The sequence below is a fragment of the Nerophis ophidion genome, linkage group LG19 (genome assembly GCF_033978795.1).
Source record: "Nerophis ophidion isolate RoL-2023_Sa linkage group LG19, RoL_Noph_v1.0, whole genome shotgun sequence".
NCBI lineage: Eukaryota > Metazoa > Chordata > Actinopteri > Syngnathiformes > Syngnathidae > Nerophis > Nerophis ophidion.
Window position 1 is genome coordinate 23,541,710 of NC_084629.1, and position 24,548 is coordinate 23,566,257.

The 24,548-nt window shown below is 42.4% G+C and overlaps 2 protein-coding genes across 4 annotated transcripts in view; one reads left to right on the forward strand and one right to left on the reverse strand.

Moving 5' to 3' along the window:
- Positions 1-20,084, forward strand: part of pikfyve (phosphoinositide kinase, FYVE finger containing) — a 57,780-nt gene extending 37,696 nt beyond the window's left edge. The window contains 27 exon segments of the mRNA XM_061879608.1: positions 2,492-2,566; positions 2,633-2,740; positions 2,814-2,954; positions 3,282-3,408; positions 3,477-4,261; positions 7,301-7,696; positions 7,758-7,858; positions 7,937-8,008; positions 8,074-8,245; positions 8,331-8,509; positions 8,594-8,707; positions 9,259-9,367; positions 11,375-11,529; positions 11,604-11,700; positions 11,768-11,825; positions 11,897-12,031; positions 12,107-12,227; positions 13,974-14,069; positions 14,136-14,216; positions 14,278-14,363; positions 14,429-14,488; positions 14,558-14,734; positions 15,790-15,893; positions 15,971-16,099; positions 19,176-19,437; positions 19,575-19,649; positions 19,709-20,084. Of these exon segments, the coding sequence (XP_061735592.1) occupies positions 2,492-2,566; positions 2,633-2,740; positions 2,814-2,954; positions 3,282-3,408; positions 3,477-4,261; positions 7,301-7,696; positions 7,758-7,858; positions 7,937-8,008; positions 8,074-8,245; positions 8,331-8,509; positions 8,594-8,707; positions 9,259-9,367; positions 11,375-11,529; positions 11,604-11,700; positions 11,768-11,825; positions 11,897-12,031; positions 12,107-12,227; positions 13,974-14,069; positions 14,136-14,216; positions 14,278-14,363; positions 14,429-14,488; positions 14,558-14,734; positions 15,790-15,893; positions 15,971-16,099; positions 19,176-19,437; positions 19,575-19,649; positions 19,709-19,824 (4,131 nt within the window). The 3' untranslated portion in view covers positions 19,825-20,084.
- A 1,371-nt stretch (positions 20,085-21,455) lies between these two features.
- Positions 21,456-24,548, reverse strand: part of ankrd44 (ankyrin repeat domain 44) — a 59,147-nt gene continuing 56,054 nt past the window's right edge. For 2 of the 3 annotated variants that reach the window (XM_061879599.1, XM_061879598.1), the window contains one exon: positions 21,456-24,245. In XM_061879599.1, coding sequence (XP_061735583.1) covers positions 23,980-24,245 — 266 coding nt within the window. In that variant the 3' untranslated portion in view covers positions 21,456-23,979. The remainder of the gene's footprint in view (positions 24,246-24,548) is intronic. The other variant, XM_061879601.1, reaches the window with a different exon arrangement.

Here is a 24,548-nt window from a genome sequence, read left to right on the forward strand (position 1 = left end):
TTCCCCTTCCTGAGGCGGTGGATGGTGGTCCAGAATCGCTTCGAAGCCGTCCGGAAGTTGTTTTCCTTGACTTACCCGAACTCCTTCCACGTCCGAGTTTTTGCCTCCGCGGCCGCTGAAGCTGTACACCGCTTGGCTTGTTGGTACCTGTCCACTGCCTCCGGAGTTCTATGAGCCAAAAGAACCCGATTGGACTCCTTCTTCAGCTTGACGGCATCCCTTACCGCTGGTGTCCACCAACGGGTTCTAGGATTACCGCTACGACAGGCACCAACTACCCTGCGGCCACAGTTCCAGTCGGCCGCCTCGACAATAGGGGTGCGGAACATGGTCCACTCGGACTCAATGTCCAGCACCTCCCTCGTGACATGTTCAATGTTTTTCCGGAGATGGGAATTCAAACTCTCTCTGACAGGAGACTCTGCCAGACGTTCCCAGCAGCAGACCCTCACAATGCGTTTGGGCCTGCCAGGTCTGTCCGGCATCCTCCCCACAATCGCAGCCAACTCACCACCAGTAGGTGATAGATAAAAAGCTCTGCCCCTCTTTTCACCCAAGTGTCCAAAACATGAGGCCGCAAATCGGATGACACAACTACAAAGTCGATCATGGAACTGCGGCCTTAGGGGTCCTGATGCCAAGTGCACGTATGGACACCCTTATGTTTGGACATGGTGTTTGTTATGGACAATCTGTGACGAGCACAGAAGTCCAATAACAAAACACCACTCGGGTTCAGATCCGGGCGGCCATTCTTCCCAATCACGCCTCTCCAGGTTTCACTGTCGTTGCCAACATGAGCGTTGAAGTCACCCAGTAGGACAAGGGAATCACCCGGGGGAACACTTTTCAGTACTCCCTCGAGTGTATCCAAAAGGGTGGGTACTCTGAACTGCTGTTTGTTGTGTAAGCACAAACAACAGTCAGGACATGTCCCCCCACCCTACCCTCTCGTCCACTGGGTTGAACTCCAACGTACAGGCTTTGAGTCGGGGGCCAACAAGAATTGCCACCTCAGCTCATCGCCTCTCACTGTGTGCGACGCCAGTGTGGAAGAGAGTCCAGTCCCTCTCGAGAGAACTGTTCCAGTGCCCTTGCTGTGCCTCGAGGTGAGTTCGACTATATCCAGCCGGAACTTCTCTACACCGCGCACTAGCTCAGACTCCTTCCCCCCCATTGAGGTGACGTTCGACGTCCCAAGAGCTAGCTTATGTAGCCGAGGATCAGACCACCAAGTGCCCTGCCTTCGGCTGCCGCCCAGCTCACATTGCACCCGACTTCTATGGCCCCTGCTATGGGTGGTGAGCCCATTGGAGGGATGACCCATGTTACCTCTTCGGACTGGGCCCCATGGGAACAGGCCCGGCCACCAGGCGCTCGCCATCGTGCCCCACCTCCGGGCCTGGCTCCAGAGGGGCCCGGTGACCCGCGTCCGGGCGAGGGAAATCTCAGTCCTTTGTTTGTGTTCATCATAGAGGTCTTCGAGCTGCTCTTTATCTGGTCCCTCACCTAGGACCAGTTTGCCTTGGGAAACCCTACCAGGGAGCTTAAAGCCCCTGGACAACATAGCTCCTAGGATCATTGGGACACGCAAACTCCTCTACCACGGTAAGGTGGCAACTCAGAGAGGAGACGAAATAAAGGTAAATACTACTATTGCTTGTCCCTTTCGGGGTCGCGGCGGGTGCTGCATTCTATCTGAGCTGCATTCGGGTATATTTCCTGAATTAGATTTTAACAATTGAACATCCATCCATCCATTATTCTACCGCTTGTCACTTTGGGGGTCTCGAGGGGTGCTGGCGCCTATCTTAACTGCATCCAGACGGAAGGCGGGGTACACCTCGGACAAGTCGCCAACACAGATAGAGAGACAACATTCACACTCACATTGACACACTAGGGCCTATTTAGTATTGCTAATCAACCTATCCCCAGTTGCATGGTGGGAGGAAGCTGGAGTACCTGGAGGGAACCCATGAAGTCATAGGGAAAACATGCAAACTCCACACAGAAATTTTGTGAAAATAAAATAAGCACCCCAGCATCGATCATATCCTGATACCACCACCCATTTATGGATCGGTCTGCCTTTTTAACATTGTCCTCTAACAATTATCAATCTAGATGTTAATGTCCTGTTAACTGCTTAAATTTTTTGCTGCAATGCCATCTACACTTTTTAAAGTTTATTATACACTTGTTTTTTGGTGTTTCACGTTGGCTTAACGGCTGGCTTAGCGACTACTGTAGCATGCGTGCCTGCTTGCTTGCTCGTACTTGTGTTTAGCCTTGTCCCCCAGTGATAATGGTACACAATAATAATACTTACAATGTAGTTTATTTGCTGCAAAAGAGGTGATGTGGACGTTCACAGTTAGCTGTCAGACGTGGAATGAAAAACTGCATGCTTTATCACAAAAATCGGACGATACTCATCGGGCATCCCTGAATTCAACATTTTTATTCTGAACTCCGTTTTTGGGTTTAGATTCCTGGAGGGAGGAAGTTTGACTCCAACGTGGTGAATGGTTTTATATGCACCAAGAACGTTGCTCACAAGAAGGTAGGTTAGTTTTGTTTTGCTAGAGATAGCTAATTTTTGTACTAGTTTTTTTTTTTTTTCTTTTAGATGAATTCATACATCAAGAACCCTAAAATCCTGCTGCTGAAATGCTCCATTGAATATCTGTACAGGGAGGAGACCAAGTTCACCTGCATCGACCCAATTGTGCTGCAGGTCTGTGGGTCCCCAATTATGTTTTTGGCGCAAATTTTAGTTTTAATCCACAAACGATTTACCTTTATTTCAGGAGCGAGAGTTTTTGAAGAACTACGTGCAGCGCATAGTGGACGTCCGGCCGAACCTGGTTCTCGTGGAGAAGACGGTGTCTCGTATCGCTCAGGACATGCTGTTGGAGCACGGCATCACCTTGGTGATCAACGTCAAACCGGTCAGTTATATCTGTAGGACAGTTGGCTGACCTTCAGGCTCTTTGTTTTGTGACGCGTAGTAAAGCCTGCTTTTTTTGCTATGTATGGAGTGGGCTCAACTAGTTAGGGAAGTGTCAGAAGAGTTTTTTTTCTTCAAAAGTGATTGTTTGAGGACCCAAAATGTGCGGAGAAGTTGCAGGTATTGGACAAAGTTGCAAGGCCACAGATAATTTGTGCTGTCTGGTTAAATTTGCCCGATCGTGACACCCTGGAAGGGTGATGCCATATAGTAGACACATGTGACGGTTACAACATTATTTAATGTTTCTTATCATCCCCCCATTTAGCAAGTCTTAGACCGAGTCAGTCGAATGACCCAAGGTGACCTGGTGTTGTCCATGGACCAGCTCCTCACTAAACCTCGTCTGGGCACATGTCACAAGTTCTATATGCAGCCTTTCACCCTGGCCAACAGTGAGCGAGCACCTCGCGCTTTATTTTATTTTTTTTAGTGCAGCGTGACATCGTCTTTTGTGTTTCAGACGATGTCAAAACGCTGATGTTCTTCGAGGGCTGCGCCACCCACCTGGGCTGCTCCATCAAGCTGCGCGGTGCCTCCGAATACGAGCTGGCCCGGGTGAAGGAGATCATCATGATGATGGTGTGTGTGGCCTACCACTCCCAGCTGGAGATCTCCTTCCTCATGGACGAGTTTGCCATGCCGCCTTGCCTGGCCCAGAGCGCCTCCTTTCCCTGCCTGCTGGAGGGCGCGTCCGCCGAGGTGGAGGCGTACGACGAGAATCAGGACACAATTGTAGAATGTGCTGATGGTTCCACAACACCCAGCCAGCCCGATGAGGACACATTTACTCCTGGGACGGAACACAGCGAGGACCGTCCACGATCATCAGCATCCTCTGTCCACAACGATGAAGCTGGACTCAAAGAGACAAGGACCTCCTCGCCCTTTTCCAGCCTTTCTGCTCCTCCTCTGTCGGTATCCCCTCCGTTCATCATGGAAGACGAGCAAGAGATTATGCCCAATATATTCTGCGGGGAAACAGAGGAGGAAAGGCTGGAAAGCACGGAAGATAAGGGATCAGAAACGCCCCGTTTTTTCAGGGACCCCCTACAGGATGACACGGGCCTGTTTGTCGCTGAGCAGGTGGCGTCGACTGACGACCGCCTCAAGTCCATGTCGGCTGTTTTTAAGCAGGAGCTGAAGGACATAATTTTGTGTATCTCGCCCTTCATCACATTCCGAGAACCGTTCCTGCTCACGTCTGCCGGAATGCACTGCCCCAGCAGAGACTACTTCCCAGAACAGGCATGTGGAGTTAATACATCACGATAAATAGGGATATACACAGTATTAAAATAGTAGGTGATGTCATCAGAAATGACACAAAACAGATATGTTTACATGTATATAACATATAGCATGTTTTTAAACCTTAATTAACAACAAAACTTGAAGTTGTTAGCTAACAGAACTTTGTTTCATTTAGTGCACCTTGTAACAACACACGATGGTGATTCAAAACATCTGTAATGTAAGTGCGGCTGATTTGAAACATGCATACATTTAATAACGCACAATATTGTAGTGTAGGAAGGAGTTGCTGCTGAGTTTCCCAGCATACCTTGTTAATTTCAGTAAAAGTTATGTAATTGTTAGCATTTAGTACATCCATCTACGCCAGGCCTGGGAAATTATTTTGACTCGGGGGGGGTAAATTTAGAGAAAAAAAATGTGTCTGGGGGCCGGTGTATCTATCTATCCATCTATGTATACATACACTAATACAAAAACTCACAATAATGTTTGATTGAAAGCTAAACACTTATAACAGACCGCCTTAAAAAACCGAACGGAATTTGAAAATGTTTTTACTGAATGAGACACCCAGAATGTACGTCAAAATGAAGAATGTGGGATTTATAATATTAACTATGAACTAGGGGTGTAACGGTACACAAAAATTTTGGTTCGGTACGTAACTCGGTTTAGAGGTCACGGTTCGGTTCATTTTCGGTACAGTAAGAAAGCAACATAATATAAATTTTTGGGCTATTTATTTACCAAATTTGTAAACAATGGCTCTATCCAAATAACATTGGGACCACTATAATAATTTTGCCCATGTTAATCCACATTAAACTGCCTCAAGTTGTTACTTTGATTAAATAAAATGACAAAACCTTTCATGTACATATAAAAAGTGCAACATTAAACATTTTCAAGTCAACTCATCATGCTTAATTTATTAGAGCATTTGGGAAGCCTGTAGTTGACTTCTATTATGTAAATGTTATATTTTTATCAACATGCATTCAACTGTCATCAATGCTGGGTGCTGACACAGAGGCAGAAAGCAGAGCAGCTTGTGAAGACTTTTGCTCACAAACTCGTTCGGTACACCCGCGTGCCGAACCGAAACCCCCTTACCAAAACGGTTCATTACAAATACACATACCGTTACACCCCTACTATGAAAGATAAAACAGAGTATTGACAACTTATGAAAGCCACAGCCTCTCTCGGTCAACATATTTTACAATGAAATGAAACGGAACAAACAGCGAAATATGAATGCAAAGGTTAAAAAAAAAAGCCCACCTGCAATCTGATACATCGCTAAGCTTTAGAATTTTGTTGTAAAAAATCTCCTTCCGCTTATGTCCCTGACACCCGCATTGCAGACTGGCCGCTCTGGAAACACTCTGTGGAAATGCACGCCACCCACACTGCTTGGTGCCTCGTCTGAGCTGCTGTGACTTAGATTACCATAGTAACTAGTATATCATGCAAAGGCGCAGATTCCGACCATTGAAATACTTTGTAAAGCTCAAGACTAACGGTCATTTGAAAACGTCACTGCACATCTTAGTGGTAGCTACAGTTTCAATCTTAAAGATCAAAAAAAAAAATTGGGGAATCTCCGACAGGCCAAATTGAAAAGCTTAACGGGCCGCATGCGGCCCCCGGGCCTTAATTTGGCCAAGTGTTGTCTACGCCCAGTAAAAATGCCACTCACTGCCCAAAATTGTAACTACATGTCGCTCAGACAGCCCTTTTTATTATGTAATGTTTATGTGCGAGGGTGAGCAGATCGCATCAAATCTCTTTGCCGCGGTCCAAATTTATTCGAGGCGAGCCTTCAGAAGTAAAAAAATTATTGGTAAATACTTGGACAGCATAACATTAAAGAGGAGGATACACACGATAGCGCAGTGCTTTTCAATTATTTTATTCTATGCCTCCCCTAGACAGCAGAAAACATTTCACGCAATCTCTCCCCACTCTTCGCCATTACTATAAATTTTTATAATTTTCATATAAAATTGTTATAGGTTCACCTCTGCATAACATTGTATCCTCAAGATTAAATAAAACAAAAACAGAAAGAAATATTGATCAACTTACAACAATGAATAACTTAATTAACTTTGTTTTTAGTCCGTAACTGTAATATACCTGAAATTTAAAAAATGTAATCTTTACATAAACATTAAAAACATTTTTGAACGGCTTTAGCCATTTGATCCTGAAAAATAAAATGAAATAAACTCAGTAGAAAATCCATCCATCCATTTTCTGCCGCTTATTCCCTTCAGGGTCGCGGGGGGCGCTGTAGGTTATCTCAGTTGTCTGTCAGTAGATAATAACACATTTAAATTGATGAGGAACAACAACTCAGGAGTACAATGAATTAACCTACGAAACAAAAATTAAATAATCTATGCTGATTTTTTTTTTTTAAAGCAAGATGAAGTCAGGGTTAATAACTACAATGAGCATGTTTTGTAGTGCACAGCTTTTCAAAGCACGATACTGCTAAAGCATGTTTCCCAGCGTCACACGCACCCTCTTTGAGCCCCACCCCACTTTAGTGTGTTAGCGCCACTAGCAGAGCAATGTTACCTTCATAGCTAACAGTACACTCACATTTTAACTGCAACATCATGCTAGGTTTGCTGAAGAAAAATAAAGATTATTAGCCTATTAGACGTGCTGGGAAAAAAAACAATTCACAGCCGAATTTCTTTTTTTTAATTTAAATTTTTTTTTTTTTTTTTGCCATTTCTGTGCTTTATTTATATACCAATTTATATAATACAATCATTTGAATCAGGAATCATCACACTAAATACCGAATTGAATCGTGATTTGTAAGGTTTACATCCCGAATAACTAAACTTACACTTTCCACATCTGTACCTGACTGACTCGTTGGCGCAGCTCTGAAATTGATTTTAGGATGTGTAGCAAAGCTTTTTTTACATTGCTTTTTACACAGGATCAGCAGAGTATGGACTATTAAACCATGTATATTACAATATGTTTCTAATTGTCCATTCATAGGTCTACCTGTCCCCCCTCCTCAGCAAGGACTTCAAAGAACTGGACGGGCGCAGAAAGAGGCAGCTCCTCAAGGACTCTGCGTCGTCTTCGCTGGTCGGCAGCGGTCAGACAAACGGCGCGACTCCGTCCAAGCCAGTCGACATCTTGCCGTGCCACAGCCTCACCAGCACCCGTATCGTGGAGCAGCTGAGCAGCAGCCAGGACCTGGCCAAGATGCTGGCAGAGTACAGGGCCAAGGGAGGTCGCATTCGGCAGAGGCAGGCGGGTGACCCCTTCAACGTGGTGCTCAACGGCCAGAGCAAGGCAGAGGAGACGGGGCCAGTCAAGGCGTCTATGAAGGGCGAAGGTGAAGAAGACAAACCGAGCAAGCAGAGTGAAATGAGCATGGCGCCTAAGGTGAGCTTCCCTGGATCTCTTGTTCAATTGGACAAGATTTATATTGTGGTTTGCTTCCCAGATGGACTGTCTGACACCTGTCAATCATCAGCGGCTATGCGTGCTCTTCAGCAGTTCTTCGGCTGAGTCCAGCAACGCTCCAAACCCCTGCGTCAGCCCGTGGTAAACTCCTGTGCTAAACCAGAACCATTTTAAGAACCAGGTTAAGAACTGGTTCCAACAGGCATGTCTTCCCAACAGGATCGTCACCATGGAGTTCTACGGCAAGAATGACCTCTCGCTTGGCGTCTTCTTGGAGAGATACTGTTTCAGGTTGCACACATCCAGGTTGGGACGCCCCAAGAACAAGTCCAAAGTGTTTGTTTCCCTCACCTCAGGCCGTCCTACCAGTGTCCAAGCATGTTCTGTGAGACTCCCATGGTGCACCACATCCGCCGCTTCGTGCACGGCAATGGTTGTGTGCAGATAGTGCTGAAGGAGCTGGACTCGCCGGTTCCCGGTTATCAGCACACCATCCTCAACTACTCCTGGTGCCGCATCTGCAAACAGGTTTCTAATATTTACAAACAAGCTTGCAGTTTTAGTCCAGCTAATCTAACTTGCTGTGTTCTTCACCTTGCTTCTCCATTATCAGGTGACCCCAGTGGTGCCCCTGTCCAACGACTCTTGGTCCATGTCATTCGCAAAGTACCTGGAACTGCACTTCTACGGCCACCAGTACACCAGGCGGGCCAACGCCGAACCTTGCGGACACTCCATCCACAAAGACTACCACCAGTACTTTTCCTACAACCAGATGGTGGCCTCCTTCAGGTAGGTCTCAGCCTTCGACGCCGTCCATCCTACAGCTGCTCAGCACCATGAAGAAATTTTCCACTTTCTCTGTCCTCTTATCAGCTACACATCTGTGAGGCTGCTGGAGATTTGTCTTCCTCGTCCCAAGATCTTCATCAGGAACCAAGGGCCCTCCAAAGCCAACCTGCAGCAGGACCTAAAGGACTTCTCGCAGAAGTAAATGGAATGGAACTTTATTACAGTCATTGCACTTAAAAAGTACAACCAATATAGGGTGGATAGAACAGGAAGACTGATTTTTCGCCACAAGGGTGGCGCCTCATAGAAAGGTAGAAACGTTTCGTTCTTATTGTCAATTCTTGGTCTTTAAATTGATCATAACTTCGCCTTGCAGAGCAGACAGCTTCTCCAAGATGTTATCCAGTTTGTGATTCACTCCAGAAACCATAAAAGTCTAAGTGCCCACAGTTCTGTCCGTTCTTCAATCATTTGTAGCAGCTTTGGGGTACCTTGAATGCTTACTCATATCAGCAGATGTCTTATCATGAAGATGTCTTGGTATCATGAATAGGTAAATGTTTTCAACGTCCTCGACTGAAAGAATTGCATAGCACATAACCCTCCACTTCTCCAAAGAGTCCATCGTGTGTCCAGTAACAAACGTTCTGTCAGGACAGGCAGGTTTCCCTCAACAAAAACTTCTCATCAAGAAGATTTTATTGAGAAGCCAGTTCATCAATTCCATTGTTTTGTGCCTCTTGTCTCAGCGTATCGCAGGTCTACCTGGCTATCGACGACCGCCTCACCTCCCTGAAGACGGACACCTTCAGTAAGACCCGGGAGGAGAAGATGGAGGACATCTTCGCTCAGAAAGATGTAGGTTCTCCCTGCGTTTTTGTCCTCTTCCTATTGCTTTTGGTCGTGATTTATTTGTTTCAAACAAATTACAGTGTGTACGGATGGTAGTCAAACCCCTTTAAATGTTTCACTCTGTTTCAATGCAGACATTTTCTAAAATCAAGCAAGTTTATTTTGATTTCTCATTAATGTACACTCAGCACGCCATCTTGACAGAAAAAAGGCAAATGTAGAAATGTTTGCTAATTTATTAAAACAAGTAAAACTGAACTATTACATGGTCATACATATCCAGACTCTTTGCAGTGACACTTATTATTAACTCACATAGTGTTAATTCTCCTTGAGATGGTTCTGCTCCTTCATTGGAGTCCAACTGTATTTAATCAAACTGATTGGATTTGATTTGGAAAGGCATACAGCTGTCTATAAAATACCATACAGTTCACAGTGCATGGCAGAAGAAATGAGAATCACAAGGTTGAATGAACTGCCCAAGAAGCTCAGAGAGTATTGTGGCAAGCCACAGATCTGGTCAAGGTTACAAAATAATTTCTGCAGCACTCAAGGTTCCTAAGAGCACAGTGGCCTCAATAAAATAAATAAGTTTGGGACGACCAACATTCTTCCTGGTCCTAACTGTCCAGCCAATCATAGCAATCGTGGTGAAAAAAACTTGGTTACAAGAACCCAAATATCATTCTGGCTGAGCTTCAGAAATGCAGTAGGGAGATAGGAAGAGGTTTCACAAAGTCAGCTTTCGCTGCAGCCCTCCACCAGTCAGGTGGAGGGCTGCAAGTGCAAGACATAGGCGCGCCCGCATTGATGTTGCCAAAAAATAAACCCAGACTGTAACAAATAAGATTCTCTGGTCTGTGAGACCGAGATTAAATTTTTTGGTGTAAATTCTAAGCGGTATGTGTGGAGAAAACAAGGCACTACTCAACACCTGCCCAATACAATCCCAACAGTGAAACATGGTGATGGCAGCATCATGCTATGTGAGTGTTTTTCAGCTGCAGTGACAGGTCGACTGGTTGTAATTGACGGAAGGATGAATGCAGCCAAGTACAGAGATATTCTGGAAAAAACCTTTTCTAGAGTGCTTGGGAGCTCAGACTGGGCCTAAAGTTCTACTTCTAACAAGACAATAACCTTAAGCACAAAGCTAAAATAACAAAAGTGGCTTCGGAACAACTCTGGGACCATTTTTGACTGGCCCAGCCAGAGCTTTGACCTAAACCCAATTGAGCATCTCTGGAGAGACCTGAAAATGGCTGTCCACCATTGTTCACCATCCAAACTGACAGAACTGGAGAGGGGCTGCAAGGAAGGATGGCAGAGGACCCCCAAATCCAAGTGTGGATAAACTCATTCCCAAGAAGCCCCTTGACTTTACTAGTTCAAAAGGGTGCTTTTACTCAATATTGAGCAAATAGTCTGAACATTTATGACCATGTGATTGTTCAGATATTCTTTTTTAATAAATGTGCAAAAATGTTTACATTTCTGTTTTGTTTTTTTTCAAGATTGTGAACTGATTTTACATTGAGATATAAAAGGAAGTTTTTGTATTTCAGCAAATTATTTAGTACTGACGCTTTCTCCTCACCTCAACCATCACTTATAGTTTATCGACTTCCTTTTTTTTTTAATGTTAACATTTCTTCAGCAAGAAAGGGAAAAACATTGAGAATGTGAAACAATTGCTAGCTACACCGTCAGTGTGTGAATGGGCGAATGTGGAAATACTGTCAAAGCTCTCTGAGCTCCTTAAAAAGGGGTAGAAAAGCGCTATACAAGTACCACCCATTTACCATAATGTTCGCTTGCTACTATGGTCTCACTGCATTGCGATTTTTAAATTAAAAAATATTTTTAAAAGCATCCTTACTTTGATGAAATCCATCTATCATGGGGGATCTAAAACACCAAAGCTTTTTTTTTTTTTTTTTAATGCTATTTTATTAGTAGTGTAGATGGCAATATTAAAATGGATTCCTTAATAGTGTTGTCTGTGTGTAGATGGAGGAGGTGGAGCTGCGCAGCTGGATCGAGAAGCTCCAGGCACGACTCCAAGCATGCGGTCTGGATTCCCCCCAGCAGCTCCAGGCTGTGCTGGAGTCCTTGGTGGTGAAGAAGCAGAGTCTGTGCGAGGTGCTGCAGTCGTGGAACAGCAGGTCCGAGTCACTTTGCTGTGGGTTGCGTGTTCGGATCGGCTCGCTCACTTCCTCCTCTCTCGTGTCCTCCTTAGGCTACAAGACCTGTTCCAGCAGGAGAAAGGCCGCAAGCGTCTGTCCGTCCCCCCTAGCCCAGGCCGCCACCGGCAGACTGCCTCTGATGACACCAAGGTGTGTTCAAATACCCTCTGACTTTTCCGATAGTTGAGTTGAGGCTTATGCTGTGTTTTGGTGACAGAGCACGCTGGACTCCTCCCCCCGTAACCCCTCACCTGTGGTGCAAAACGGGGACAAAGGTAAGCATGCTGACTTGTGTGGCGTCCGTTTTAGTGCAAAAGATGCTGACGAGTGTTCTTTTTTGCGACAGAGGACCGTCACCTCAGCACTTTACCTTCCACGTCCTCCACCACCGTGCTGTTGTCGCCACCCGCAGACCCCGGAGTCGAAACCGTTACCCCCGCTCCCTCCTTCACGGAGCCTGACTCTGTCAGCATCCCAGAAGGTACACACACACACATTTCTGACATTTCTGTTTAAAAACGTTAAAGTCACCTGCTGCGTTTCCTGGACTGGTCAGACGTGTTCGACGGACACTTGCTGGGCTCCACTGACAGTCAGGTGAAGGAGAAATCCACTATGAAGGCCATCCTGGCCAACTTCCTGCCCGGCAACAGCTACAACCCCATTCCCTTCCCGTTGTGAGTACTGAAATACACCGGGTTTTTTTCCCTATCATTTTTGTATGTGTATATGCATTTTCATAACATGGGATTGCATGACAAAACCCATAAAATAATGGTGTGAAATGGAATGGTTTGGAAAAATAATGTATGGAATGATATAGCATGGAATGATTAAAAATAATACTGAATGGTACCACATATTCTGGACCATAGAGAGTATATAAACCACACCCACTACATTTTAGAAGAAACTTTTTTTTCCCCAAATATTAGCCGCACTGGACTATAATCACCAGATACAGTATACATGTTGCAAACTTAGTTATTTGCACAAATATTTTGTAAATGTTTATTTACGTTCCTTAAACGGTGCCTGTAACGCAGCAGTAAAATGGATGATCAAACAAAACCGAAGTCATCGCCATGGACCCACTGGCTGTGGAAGCTAGCTCTCCAATCAGCTAAACAAACTCAACAACTCCACTGTGTCATTTTGGTGAATTTCCTGAGGAATTTGTGAAACTCAAAATAATAGTTAAGATTATTATCAATATTGAACTTACATTATCAATCATGGTTATTCATTATGTTTGGTAAAACAATGTGAAGGGTGTGATCGCGACGCCATCATGTCATTTGTAATATCTAAAAATGCTCTCGATTCTGGATCTTTATATTTAAAATCTATTTGAATTTTTGTTTATTAATAGTATCAGTGTGTCAGATTGTTTGCTACATGAGGCCTTTATCTGCAGTTTTACATCTTCATAGAGAGAATATTTTTTGTAAGTTATGTACTTTATATATATTAATGTATGTGCATGCTGTATCAGGACAGATCCATTGAGAGTTTGAGCAGAAATATGTTATATAGGAATTAACTATACACCATAAAACATTAACAAAATGTTGTGTTACATGGTTATTGAAGTGATTGCTTTGTGGAATGAAAAAAACACAAGTAATGTAAATAAAACATGGTGTTTACTTCTTGATGTCAATATAAAACACAAAGCAGTTTGGCTAGTGAAGATAAAGTCAAATAAACAAGCTTTGTTCTTTAACAACAACCATGTACTTCAGTGCAACAGTTTGGCCAACAGAAATAGTGATACCTCTCACATCTAACACACAAACTTTGTGCCTCACGGTCAACTCAGCCTGCGTTCAATTCGGTGAGAAGACAAAATATTTTAACTAGTATTGATGTTATTGGAACACTAACAAAGTTACCAGTTAAATTAAAGGACGAGTGAGCATCCCCGTATACAAACTAAGGACTTTATAAACAAGTTTTAACAATGTTACCGACACATCGCCTGCTGCATGCTAACTCTGTCCCAGCAGCTGACGGAAGGTCGCTAGTTCAAAAGGAAACTGCAACCTCAAATATGTTTCTCCTCCAATAGCATTACGCTCTTAATCGCACACCGAGACTCCACGGAAGTTGACGTGATTGAAATTAAATGAAAGGAAGCGATTGGCCTCTTCAAAGCAAAGTCCATGAAGTTGCCGAGATGTTTACCAAACTGAATGGCAGTATAAAAAAAGTCCTTTTTTTGGGTGTTTGTTCATTTTGTCATGTTTTATTTTAGCAAAGTGTAATTTACCAACATGCCCACTTGGTGGTGCAGTGTAATTGAATGAGCACTTGTAATCGGCGTGTGTTGCAATGCATTGGAAGATGTCGGGGGGCTTACGTTGTGGTGGTCCATGGTTATACCTTTCCTGGTCATCCAAACACACACTCCATGTCTGCAGTGACCCGGACAAGCACTACCTGATGCACGAACACGAGCGAGTTCCCATCGCCGTGTGCGAGAAAGAACCGAGCTCCATCATTGCCTTCGCCCTCAGGTGACCACTCACTTTTTTCTTTTTGTGTGCTTACAAGAAAATATGCAAACAAGTTTGTGACCACAGCTGCAAGGAGTACAAAACGACGCTGGATGATTTGTCCACGGCGTCCAAAGCGGGAGGAGACGAGACGTCGCAGGCCAGCAGGTGAGCGTAAAAGTGGGCTTGGCTTCACGTGAGCATGATGTTCCTGACTTGTGTGACGTAGCGGAGAGAGCCGAGCGAAGGGAAGTCCCGCTAGGCTCGGCGAGCCAGCCCAGCAGAGTCGCGCCGGCTCGGACGGCGAGCCGCCAAGTAAGTGTTGATCTTCCCTGACAATGATGTGGTCTTGGTGACGCTGACAACCCGGTCTCCTTCAGAGGATGCGGACATGGCGGACAGACAGAAGAAGCAGTCGCAGAACCCGCACATCGAGTTACGTACGTTTTCCGTGCTCTGCCTTCACGTCATTCACCGTCGAAGGGACTGAAGTTGTGATTCCTGTGCAGAGTTCTCGGACGCCAACGCCAAGTTCTACTGTCGGGTTTATTATGCCGAGGAGTTCCACAAGATGCGGGAGGACATCTTGGAGAGCGCAGAAGAAGATTTCATTCGCTCGCTTTCTCACTGTGTCAACTGGCAAGCACGAGGTGGAAAGTCTGGGGCCGTTTTCTACGCTACTGAAGGTTCAATGGAAGTCTTATTTTTTACGAGACATTACTGCTTTCTTCTTTTTTTCCTTCTTCTCCTTATTTACTTAATTTCCTTCTTCATTTATTCATTTAGCTTTTTCTTCTTTCCCATGTTTTCCTTCTTATTCTGTCCCTTCTTCTTCTCTTCTTCTTCTCTTCTTCCTCTTTTCCTTTTTTCCCTTCTTAATTGTATTATTTTGTTTCTTCTTCCACTTTTTTCTTTTCCTTCATTTATTGAATTATTTTCCTCCTTTTCGTCCTCCTTTTCATTTTTTTCCCTTCTTATTCTGTCCATTCTTTTTTTGTTCCTCCTCTTTTCCTTTTACTTATTTCCTTCTTTTTCCTTTTTAATTAATTGAATTATTTTGCTGCTTCTCTTCCCTTTTCCCTTCTTTTATTTTTTTTCCTTCTTATTTTGTCTCTTTTTCCTATTTTCCTTTTACTTATTTCCTTCTTAATTGAATTATTTTGCTTCTTGTGCTTTTCCTCCTCTTCATTCTTTGTCCTTCTTATTTTGTGCCTTTTTCTTTTCCTTTTACTTATTTCCTTCTTTTTCTTTTTTGATTGAATATTTTCCTTCTTCTTTTCCCTTCTTCTTTTCCCTTCTTTTCCTCCTTGGTACTCATTTGCTTTTTTTGCTTTTTCTTTGTCATGTTCTCAATTTCTTTCTTATTGTTCCTATTTACCTTCATTTTCTTACTCTTTTCTGTCTAATCCTCCTTCTTGTTCACTTCACCCTTGTTTTTCTATTTTTCTTCTCATGTTGTTTTCATCCTTCTGTTTTAAATATCTTTGTCAATGATGTTTAATTTCTCTCATTCTTATTGCCGTACTTATTATTCTATTTTCTCTTGTTCTCCTTCTTTCCTTCTACTTATTATTCTCTTCTTTATTCTACTCCTTGTGTTCCTCTTCCCCTCGCTCTTCTATTTTCCTCTTATTTTCTTTACCACCTTATTCTTTTTTCTTCTTCCCGTCCCCGATCTCCATGTTCTGCCCCTCCTCCTCCTTCTTAACCTCCTTCTTCTCCCTCTCCTTGTTGTGATCAGATGATCGTTTCATCCTGAAGCAGATGCCCAGACTGGAGGTTCAGTCCTTCCTGGACTTTGCGCCTCACTACTTTACCTACATGACAGGAGCAGTGCAGCAGAAAGTACGCCCACACCACGTGTAGTTCTTGTGTCCTATGGACCACTCAAGTACAACTAAAGGGTCACCATTGCCGCACAGAGGCCGACGGCGCTGGCCAAGATCCTGGGTGTTTACCGCATCGGCTACAAGAACTCCCAGAACAACGCTGAGAAGAAACTGGACCTGCTGGTGATGGAAAACCTCTTTTACGGACGCAAGATGGCTCAGGTAAGGAAGGAGTAGAACTTCTTACAAATTGTTGAAGCTGCTAGATAATAATGTACCTTTCAATGTAAAGTCCAAAGTGTGGCAAGGGGGACATTTTTGGCCTGCCACTCGTTTTTTTTTACTTGCAAAAATAAATGATGTAATGTTTTTACGTACAAAACGTTACAAAGTATGGTGCAAGCCACCGTGAATATGTTTGTGTTACGAAAGCAATGCTTCTTGTTTTGAGTGAGTAGAATAATCCCTTATAAATTGGCTAGAAATAGGGTTTGTCTGCTTACTAGAGTGCAGGAAATAACACAATGGTGATTTCAGTTTTGGGAGTCCTATTGGTTACAGGTGCACAGCTAACCGCTAACGATGCTAACGGTGTATTTTTTAGAATTTATTTCCCCTCTTATTGCTGAAATAATTGTCTTAAACCTGGAAGCGTTATTTTTCAGTTTTTTAGCAGCCTTCCTTGAAGTTTTGTGGTTCCCCCTAGAGGTGGTGCACCTCACACTAGGGCAGGAGTGCCCATAACGTCAATCGCGAGCTACTGGTCGATGGTGGAGGGTGTGTCAGTCGATCGCCAGACAGACATTGAAAAATAGACCTAATTAAATCTGCAAGCAGCGATGGACGGCACCGCTTTGGCTGCTGCCCCCCGCGACCCAAGCATATGAAGATGGAAGGATGGATTATTACACAGAGAAAAAGTTGTATATGCATGTATTATACATCAGACTTGTAGGCACCATATGTAAGTACTCAAAATAAAGACTCGACATAAAAAGAAGTTCAATCAGAGCAAAAACATAGGAGGAAACGGGATTAAAACCCGATGCTAACCGCCCATTGAAAATACATGGGTACGGCTAGTAGCTACTATTAGCAAACAGATAGACCTACCAACTCGGCGCATAAAAAGTGCAGATGGCCTTAAAACGCCACAACAGTCAGGCACCATATGTAAGTATCCAAAATAAAGACTCGTTATACAAAGAAATTCAATCGGAGCAGAAACATAGGAGGAAACGGGATTAAAACCCGATGCTAAATGGTCATTGAAAATACATGGGTATGGCTAGTAGCTACTATTAGCAAACCGATAGACTTACCAACTCGGCGTAATATCTTAACATCGACAAACTTTCTCGTCGTAACTAGGCCCTGATGGTTGGCACCTATAAGTTTACAATTTGTTGTAAACTGTTGGACAATAGTTTTTATGATATGCAGGCAAACAACAACTTTAAAACATACCAGCTTAGCTACGGCACCTGGCAGCCATCTTGGTATAGACGATCACAGCCCCTCCCTCACAAATGTTGTTGCGTGCGCACCAGCAGCAGACGGTATGAAAAATAACTGAAAAAAACCCGTCTCCCTCACTGTGTCTGCGCACGGCGGCCATCTTTAAAATGGTTTTCAGCGCAGCTGTTCTTTGAAGGCTGATAAAATCAAAAACGTAGCAGTAAATAAAACTTTTTCATCAACTTTTAATCAGAAGGGTTCAATCCCTCTCCTGTGGTAGTTTGAAGCCGACACGACAAACACGGTCGGATGAGATAATGTTTGAAAAAAGGTGACCTGTTTTTACAAAACTTTTGTTTTGAAGGGGGAATTGCAAACTTGCTGTTGATTTTTGCTGGAGGTTGTCAGTATATGAAATGTAGGTCTAAGTGAGACCTACATAGAGGTTTTTGTTTCATGTTTCTATGACATTCCTACTGGAAGTTACAGGCAGTTGTGTCTGTGTTTTCTTCCTAGGAGCAGTTTTGTCTGTGTTTTATTCCTAGGGGGCGCTAGAGCGCAATTTTGAGTTTTGGGGTTAGGTTTTTTTGATTAGATCGCAATTTTCGCCAGTCTTGATGTGTGTGTCCAGTTTAGTGAGTTTTGAAGCATGTTAAGGGGGTCTAATTACAGCTCAAAAAGCAAAGGTGAGTGTTTTTACAAAACTTTTGTTTTGAAAGGTGGAATTTCAAACTTCCTGTTGATTTTTGCTGAAGGATGTCAGTGTATGAAATCTAGGTCTAAGGGAGACCTACATAAAGGTTTATGTTTAATGTCTACAACATTCTTACCGTAAGTTACAGGCAGTTTTGTCTGTGTTTTCTTCCTAGGGGGTGCTAGAGCGCAATTTTTAGTTTTGGGGTTAGGTTTTTTGATCAAATCGCAATGTTCGCCAGTCCTGATGTGTGTGTCAAATTTGGTGAGTTTTGAAGCATGTTAAGGGGGTCAAATTACAGCTCAAAGCTGCGGAATAATAATAAAGAAAGAATAAAACGCTAGAAATTCAATAGAGTCCTCTGTCCCAAAGGGACATTCGGTCCCTACAAATTAGCGCTCATCAATCTTCACTAAGACGTCACTTGATTCACGGCACCACAGAGTCTTCTAAGATGATGCTGGCTGCTGCATGCTCATTATTTTTTTTTAAAAATGACAGGCAGGAAGGCGAGAAACACTTCACTTTTTATTTCAACAGACTCTCGCACCGTACCTGCCGTCAAAACTCTAAAGACTGACTGCACAGTTACTATCTTCACAATTAAAGCGCTGCTTCATCCTGCCTGCGCTGTGTATGAAAAGGAGTATGGAAGCTGGACAAATAAGATGCAAAAAACACTTTCATGTGGTTGTGGACAGAAATGAGGACTTTTTTTTTTCTCCATTTGAAAATGCAGACGTTATCCTCACTACTTTCTGATTCCAATCAATGCAAGTCATTAAAATCAGTTAATACACCAACTTACTGGTATATTCTTGTCTTCATGAAAAAGGAAGCCATACGTGTTAAACATGCTTGTAATATCATTAAACACCTTAACTTTTTAACATAAATGTCTCAAATAAATATAAATTAAATATATGAATGAGGTAGATCCCCTCGACTTGGTGAATTGAAAAGTAGCTCGCCTGCAGAAAAATGTGGGCACCTGGCCACTCGGGGGACCAAACGGCCTTAACGAACCTCAGCAATCATGTTTAATATCAATATAGTCGTCGTTTTTCACACATACCTTTTGTACATTCTCTTGAAGTGGGGTCAACTCTTACGTACAATAACCACGACACCCCCCCAACCCCCCAGGTGTTTGACCTCAAGGGTTCGCTGCGGAACCGCAACGTCAAGACGGACTCGGGCAAGGAGAGCTGCGAGGTGGTCCTGCTGGACGAGAACCTCCTTAAGCTGATCTACGACAACCCGCTCTATATCCGCTCGCACTGCAAGTCGGTGCTGCGGGCCGCCATCCACAGCGACGCCTACTTCCTGTCCAGCCACCTCATCATCGACTACTCGCTGCTGGTGGGCCGCGACGACGCCACTGATCAGCTAGTGGTCGGCATCATCGGTAAGCGAAACGCCTTAGCAACGCTGCTGTTTGATGATTTAACAGCATCTTCGCGACAGTTAAGCGATTAAATGAGCGGCTGCCTGTGCGCTCTTTTGGAGACGTGTAGCAAAGCCTCTTCTCCCTCACATTGTCAGATTACATCAGGACGTTCACCTGGGACAAGAGGCTGGAGATGGTGGTCAAATCCACAGGGATTCTGGGAGGTCAAGGTAGGTTGAAGTGCCCTCCGCTCGCAGGTGATGTCAATTAAGTGTGTTGGTGTCCTCAGGTAAGATGCCCACGGTGGTTTCCCCCGAGCTGTACCGCGCTCGCTTCTGCGAGGCCATGGACAAGTACTTCCTCATGGTGCCGGACCACTGGACCGGACTGGGCATCAACTGCTGAGCGGACACGGCCCAAGACTCTGAGCACGCCAGAGAAAGATGCGACGTGCACGCTGGTATTTTTTAATTCATTATTATGAAACATTCCATAATGAAGAGAAGCGATAGTCCAACTTTTAAAGTCGTTTTTTAAATCCCTGGAGTCCAGTGGAAACCCTTCCTGTTGTTTTATCGGTGCCGCATTGATGATTGTTACATAGTGTAATTTAAAATTTTGAATATGTACAGATGATGGAACTATTAAAAGAATATTAACCCTGATTCTCACATTTATCATATATTTTTGTAAGATACTTAAGTAAAGACCAAACTACTTTTTAAAAATAAATTGATAAATGTGCATTGAGAGAACTTTTTTTTTTTAAATATATAAAAAAAATAATTATCTTTGTCTAAACATACTACGAAAAAATGTTACAAGAAAATGTTATTTATGCCGGATACTTAAATTGTACATTTATCTAACTTATACTTTTGTCGAGTATTTATATTTACAAACAATAAATACATATTCTTGGAGTAATTTGAATTTCCAGTACAGGCCAAACGTTTGGACACACCTTCTCCTCATTCAATGGGTTTTCTTTATTTTCATGACAATTTACATTGTGTCACAGACTGCATCAAAACTAAGAACAAACACATGTGGAGTTATGTTCTTAACCAAAAAAGTGAAATGACTGAAAACAGGTTTTGTATTCAAATTTCTTCAAAACAGCCACCCTTTGCTGTGATTCCTTTTTTGCACACTCTTGGCATTCGCTCGATTAGCTTCAAGAGGTAGTCACCTGAAAGGGTTTTCACTTCACAGGTGTCATAGTTTTGATGCCTTCAGTGACAATCTACAATGTAAATAGTCATAAAAACAAAGAAAACGCATTGAATGAGGTGTGGCCTGTGCTGTATATATTAATAGCATTATTTATGTAATCTAACATTTTAACTAATTCCACTTATCCATGAAGCTCTTACCTCCAAAACCTTTTAACTCACAGAATTTTTTTTTTTCTTCAAAAAAATACCATACTATAAAGTACATATTCCTTGAATAGTAATTTTCGTCCGTAAACTCATTTTTTGCCCCTCAGGAAAATTAGCTTTACTATATGTTGCAGTAAACAACATATTTTAATAGTCGTTTTTGTCAATAGTCATAATTATCAATATGGGTTGTACTTGTACAGCGCTTTTCCACCTTCATGGTACTCAAAGCGTTTTGACACTACTTCCACATTTACCCATTCACACACACATTCACACACTGAAGGAGGGAGCTGCCATGCAAGGCGCTAACCAGCACCCATCAGGAGCAAGGGTGAAGTGTCTTGCTCAGGACACAACGGACGTGACTAGGTGGGGATTGAACCATGGACCCTCAGGTTGCGCACGGCCACTCTTCCGTTGCGCCACGCCGTCCAAAATATGTTGTCATAAATAATGCATGTAATAAAACAAATGTACCTCTAATAAACACCTCAAAACATACTACAATAAAATATAAAAGTACACAAAAAATGACTGACTAAATTTTAGTTCAACCATTTGTATTTTTCATTTTAATCTTGCATATTTTTTAAAAAAAAATACCAATTGAGAGACTGTTTGCTATCCATCAAAGGGAAACAAAAAGGCCAAACTGCAACACATTTAATGTTTTAATTGTGTAATATTTAGCAAAACAAAAACTGCATCAGGAACTGTTGGTGGTTTTAAAAACATAATTCGTCTCTTCAGTTCATTTAAGGATGTGTGACGAAGATATACAATATTACGTAACAATGCAGTACCAAAGACGATATGTATGCGCACCAACAAACATGAATGTTCATGCTGAAAGTCTGAATTCTAAGTAAAATATAGCCCAATGAAAATCATCGCCAATAAAATAATATTAACTTAGAACAAAGAGTGTTTGTTATCACAGCTGGTGCCCTCTAGCGGTCAGGGTCAGTAATACACAAAGTTCAGTGATTTCTCTCTCACTTCAAATGACAGAAAAAAGATTTGCTTTAGTCTTGTAGCTGTTTGGTTTTTAATTCAAAAACATGGGAATGTTTGCTTTCCAGCTCCAGTGAAGTGACAATACAAAAATGTACAAACACACAAATCCTGTTTGCCGTAGATCATCTTATATGACTGACAAACATTTGAGAGTATTAAGGCCGCACCACAAAATAATGTTCCTTATCACTCTTAATATTGCAACATTAGTCCTGTAAAATTACAAAATCATTCTCAAAAAATGTAATCTTAATTGCAAATGTAATTCCTGTAAAACTATAACTTTTCCTTTTACATTATTGTAAAAAATGTAACAATGTTTTCATAATTTCAAAGGAAAGTTATCACTTTAATTATTGGTATTTCATTTCTAGAAAAATTTGGTTTTCCTTGTACAATTGTCAACTTACGCAGTAAAATGAAATTTTATTGCAACAATACAAGCTATTTACCGGTACTGTAAAATGACAACTTTTTAACGTAATATTAATTTCCTGTAAAATTACTATTTTATATTGTAATATTTCATGTTAACTATAAAATGACAACTTGTTATTGAAATATTACTAGTTATTTCCTTTAAAATTACAACTTCTGTAAAATTTCAACTTTTTATTGTAATATCACAAGTTTTTTCCTGTAAAACAAATTTTTTTATTGTAATACTATATTTTCTTGTGTAACATATTTTGATCGTAATATTACAACTTGTTATTGTAATATTACTAGTTATTTCCTATAAAATGACAACTTTTTATTGTAATATTACTAGTTATTTCCTGTCTAATTGGAACTTTTTATGGTAATATTACATGTTAACTGTAAAATGACAACTTATTGAAATTTTACTAGTTATTTCCTGTAAATGTAAAACTTTTTGTTGTAATGTTACAAATTATTTCCTTTAAAATTACCACTTTTTATTGTAATATTACAGTTACTTCCTTTAAAATAATTTTCCCGACAGTCCCAGAAAGTTATTAGAAACGCATAAAAAATGTTTTCGCCTCTCAAAATTTTAAATTTTTTCAAAAAACAATTACATTTTCACTCCTGTAAAAAAAAAAAATCATAAAATGTTTTGTAAAATGTAGACCTTTTTTTTGTAACTTTTTCCCAGAATATTGCAACTTTATCGTAAAATGTTGTCTTTATCCCCCAAATGTTGCAATTTTGTTTTTGTAAAAAATGTTGACATTTTTTTTGTAATGTTTTGTCGTCGTTTCAACATTTTAAAATGTCAATTTTTGTCAACTTTACTGTGAGACTGACTTTTCCAGTAATATTTGGGCTTAATTTTCCGTGGTTTGCAACTTTAATAAAGTTAAAGAAAATCTTGAAATAACCCATATTCTTGGCGGAATAACCTTTAATTGTGTGGGTGTGGCCCTAAAACTTGGTAGTCGATGTTGATTTTGTGGGTGTGGCCCTAAAACTCTGTAGTAAACGTGACAGTTGATGTAAAATCACAATACAATGTGTTGCTTGTGATTTATGCTAGCTAATAAGTACAGTAGATCCTTTATTTTCCCTGCTTGAATTAGTTTCTAGTAACGTCAATAGAAAGTGGTTTGGTGGCGCTATCTGCCGGCTCAAAAGGGAACGCCTCGGCGTGTGGATCTCGTGTATTTACTAGAAAGTGTATAAAAAACCCAAAACCCGTCAAGGCACTGCAGACGTTTGATGGCACATCGCTGGTAGGTAGTCACATGGGGGGTGAGAGGGCGGAGCTAGAAGAGGGCAAGGCTCTGTGTTGTTGACATTTTTAAGTGCTGGCAGTTTTTGTACCGCTGTGTAACAAGAAAATAGAAATAACGAGAGGAAGACCTCCAATGTTTTCAGACGCTAACGCTACCCTGGTTGGCCAAGTGGGCGCGTGGGAAAATAGGGGCGCGAAGTCAGCGTCGTGCGTGCATCAGTGATTGTTACGACTGACTAAAAGGTGTTCCATCCATATTATTATTATTATTGTTTTGAAAGCTGCTGTTCAGTACAACTAAACAGCCTAATAAGAAAAACTAGTTTGGTTTGTACAAAAGTTTAAAAAAGTCTTTCTGGTAAGACGAAGCAAGGAGGTCAGTTTGGATGGGAGCACCCGTGAGAACAAACATGCAGTTCTTTCTCCTTCGGTCCCAAAAGACGTCACCTGGGAAGGTCAGAACGTCTCCGAGTCTTCGGAGTCGTTCTCCGTGGTCCCCTCGCTGGAGGGTCCCGACGGGTTGCGGGGGCTGCGCGGCCTGCGGGTTCCGGTGTTGCCTTGGGGGCCTCTGGGCGCCTTGGGGGGTAGCTGCCTCAGCAGGGAGCCCGGGGAGGGGGCCCCGGAGCTGCAAGGGGAGCACAAAGGCATCATGGTAGCCAGAATGAGAGCCAGACAGTCGGCCACCTGGCGGCTGGGAGCGCAAGCCAGAGCGGGGGTCAAACCTGCGGGACATGGAGACAGAGATGGGGGGGGCGAGACGGCAAAGCAGAAGACGAAGGAGAAAGACGAAGCGACATTCGGTTAGTGTCAGCCAGCAGACGCATACGTGGGGGGAGGGGCTTAACGTCACAGACACTCCATGGACAAAAGTAATGGGACACACATTTTCATCGAACCACTAATTTGTTGACTTTGTCCCAAAACTATTGTCCATGCAGTCAACACTTTATGCAAACAAACATTTGAAAATTGCACTTTCAGCCAAAGCTTATTTGTTTGGTCAATACTGCAGAAAGTTTATTAAA